The sequence below is a fragment of the Macaca fascicularis genome, chromosome 7 (genome assembly GCF_037993035.2).
Source record: "Macaca fascicularis isolate 582-1 chromosome 7, T2T-MFA8v1.1".
Classification (NCBI taxonomy): Eukaryota; Metazoa; Chordata; class Mammalia; order Primates; family Cercopithecidae; genus Macaca; species Macaca fascicularis.
In genome coordinates this window covers 162158458-162161258 of record NC_088381.1, presented here as the reverse complement: position 1 = coordinate 162161258, position 2801 = coordinate 162158458, and the positions used below count along the sequence as shown (strand labels likewise).

The 2801-nt window shown below is 56.1% G+C and overlaps 1 protein-coding gene across 2 annotated transcripts; it reads left to right on the top strand.

The window, feature by feature from the left end:
* The first annotated feature begins 336 nt into the window (after positions 1 to 336).
* On the top strand, positions 337 to 2184 carry IFI27L2 (interferon alpha inducible protein 27 like 2). 2 transcript variants are annotated; one of them, XM_005562096.4, is made up of 4 exons: positions 337 to 384; positions 647 to 676; positions 1298 to 1459; positions 1976 to 2184. In XM_005562096.4, exons 1-4 carry the CDS (start codon positions 378 to 380, stop codon positions 2164 to 2166), a joined length of 390 nt encoding a protein of 129 aa, XP_005562153.3. In that variant the 5' UTR covers positions 337 to 377; the 3' UTR covers positions 2167 to 2184. The 2 variants fall into 2 exon arrangements, with proteins under 2 accessions (XP_005562153.3, XP_073854253.1); XM_073998152.1 differs by lacking the exon at positions 647 to 676.
* Positions 2185 to 2801: the final 617 nt, after the last annotated feature.

The following is a 2801-nucleotide window of genomic DNA, read 5'->3' as shown; positions in this document are numbered from 1 at the left end:
TCTCCGTGCATTTTGTTTGTTTATTATTGTTGTGTTGCTTTTGGTTTTGGTTTTGGCTTTTGCAGCTAACAGCTCTTCTGTTATTGGCGGGGTTGGAGTGGGGGCCGGTGCTACAGCAATTGGGAAGCATGACTCACTTGCTATGTCTTCCAGGTTGTTTCCAGCTCTTTTCTCTTCGGTAGATCCGTCGTCAAGCCGGGGCTGGCGAGCCGGGAGTCCGGACCGCGCCCGGGCGAGCGGGGTGGGGCGGCGGGGCGGAGTCTGCGTCTCTCTGGGGCTGCCAGAGTGGGCGTGTCCCTATTGGGTGGAGGGGGAAGTAACATACCAACAACGCTCTCATTTCCTGGGCCGAGTTGTGACCTGGAGACGGCCTCAGCATGATGAGTGAGTCTTGCTTCCCCAGGGGGCGGGCAGGGTGGGCTTGGGGCAGGCCTCCCCTTCCCCAGCCCAGGAAGGGACATTGAATAGCTTCCTTCCCTGACTTCATCAACCAGCTGACCTACTGACTCCCTCTCCCTCCCTTCCTCCCTCCCCCTCCTTTTCTACCTCCTTTCCCTCCCCCTCCCTTTGTGCCTCTCTCTCTCCCCTTTCTCCCCTTTACCCTCTCCCTCTGCCTTCCCCTCTTCCCCTGGCTCTCTCTCTCTAGAACAGGCAGCTGCTGCTGTAGTGGGAGGAGGTAAGTTGCCCAGCTCTCCTGTCTCTAGGCCCTCACCTAGCCTGGTCCTGGGGGTGCTGGGAGACCGCAGAGATGAGGCGCAGAGCTGGCTCTCCCCACTCACCCTCCACTTCCGAAGCTGCCTGAGTTGCCTGAGTGAGCCATAGGGGCCGGGAGCAGCATCAAAATACTCCAGGGAAAAGCTCACTCCCATTCCAGCCCCAGCTTGTCCTCTAGTCCTTATGTAGAATAAGCATAGGAGGAAGATTTCATTTGAAAAAGGGTTTGCAGGTAAACTCCACATGGCTTATTTCACATTTATGCATGGACACACACACACACACACACACACACACACACACACCACACAAACTTGAGACCCAATAAAGGATATTGACTTCTCCAGCATCACACAGCAAGTTAGAGGCAAACCAGGGCTATGCCTGGTCCTTCTATGACATCTTTGCCTCACCTGGCTCCACACTCCACCTTTTCTTCACCACGAGCCCCCTAAGCTGCCATGTCTCTATTGCTCAAGCTGACAGTCGTCCGAAACTGTCAAGGAATTCCTAAGCCGGGGGGGTGCAGGGGGGGTCCCTTCTCCTGAGCCCACCTCTGCACTCAGCTTCTCTCTCCCCACAGCCCTGGCAGTGGGGGCTGTGCCCGTGGTGCTCAGTGCCATGGGCTTCACTGGGGCAGGAATCGCCGCGTCCTCCATAGCAGCCAAGATGATGTCCGCAGCAGCCATCGCCAACGGCGGTGGGGTTTCTGCGGGGAGCCTGGTGGCTATTCTGCAGTCTGTGGGTAAGTGTCCTGGACAGGACCCCCAGAGCTGGGAGAAGATCCAGCCCTGAGGCTGAGCCTGAGGGAGGCCCTCTCCTTGCCCTGCAGTTCCATGACCCTCAGCTTCCTGGGTCTTCAGTCTCTCCCTCACTGTCCCTTCTTCTGGCTCCTTCTGAGGGAGGTTTGGGGTGGGAGTGGATAGGGTGATGGGGTGCTGGATAGGGAGAAGAGGAAAGGAACCCAGGCCAAGAGCCATGCCTGGGCTCTGACACCTGGGTGACCTGGGCAAGGTCCCCTGCCCTCTCTGGGCCTCAGTGGCCTCCCGTGTAAAGTAAGGGGCGCTGTATCTCTTAGGGTCTGTCTGTGGATGACTCTATCTCAGTGTCCGTGAATTCACCCCTGAGCTGTCTTTTAGCTGCCTCTAGCAGCTTCTACCCAAAGCAGATCCCTGGGATTTTTAGGACCTGGAGGAGGGATCTAGGTGGGATTTCTGGGCCATTGCCAGACCCCTGTGCTCATTCTCTGTCTCCTCCACAGGGGCAGCCGGACTCTCCACATCATCCAACATCCTCCTGGCCTCTGTTGGGTCAGCGTTGGGGGCCTACTTGGGGAAGTCACCTTCTTCTCTCCCAGCTGAACCCGAGGCTGAAGGAAATGAGGCAACAGAAAATGTACCCCAAGATGAACCTCCAAAACCTCCACTCAAGTCAGAGAAACATGAGGAATAAAGGTCACATGCAGATGCATCTCCCTGTCTTTGTTTCTTGCAGCTCTGGTTGGAGTTCTGAGCTAGAGGTTTCCAGTTCTCCCCCTCTCCCAGCCTACCTTGTCATGGAGGGGCAGAGGGAGGTGGTTGGCCATGCAGAGAATCAGCTTTGGTTGGTCTCAGCCTTACAGGGATGGGCTGTATGACCCAGGGCCATTCATGGGCCTTTTCTGGGCCTCAATTTCCCCCTTATTCAATGGTGGCATTGTCACAGGCTCCTGTTGGGAGGCAGGGGTGAGGGGTGGCCAGGGCACTTCGGGAACCGCTGACGGTAGAGCCCTCTGCTCCTCTTCATTAATGGCACTAGATACCCAGAATGAGCAAGAACACCATCCTTCCCTTGCTCAACCTCACAGTCTTGTCAGAAGGCTGATAAGCCAGCCAGCAGGAAAAGACAATGTGTCAAGTGTTACACTGGGGCTCTGGGCACTTTGAGAGGAGAAGGCTGAGTCCGGTTTGGTCACCAAACTGTGTCTGGAAAATTGAAGGAGAGGCTGAGTTCGTGCATGAAGACCTGGAACTCTGACCACACCCTCACTGTGTTAGTCTATTTTGGGGAGCAGTAAGGGAATACCTGAAGCTGGGCCATTTATAAAG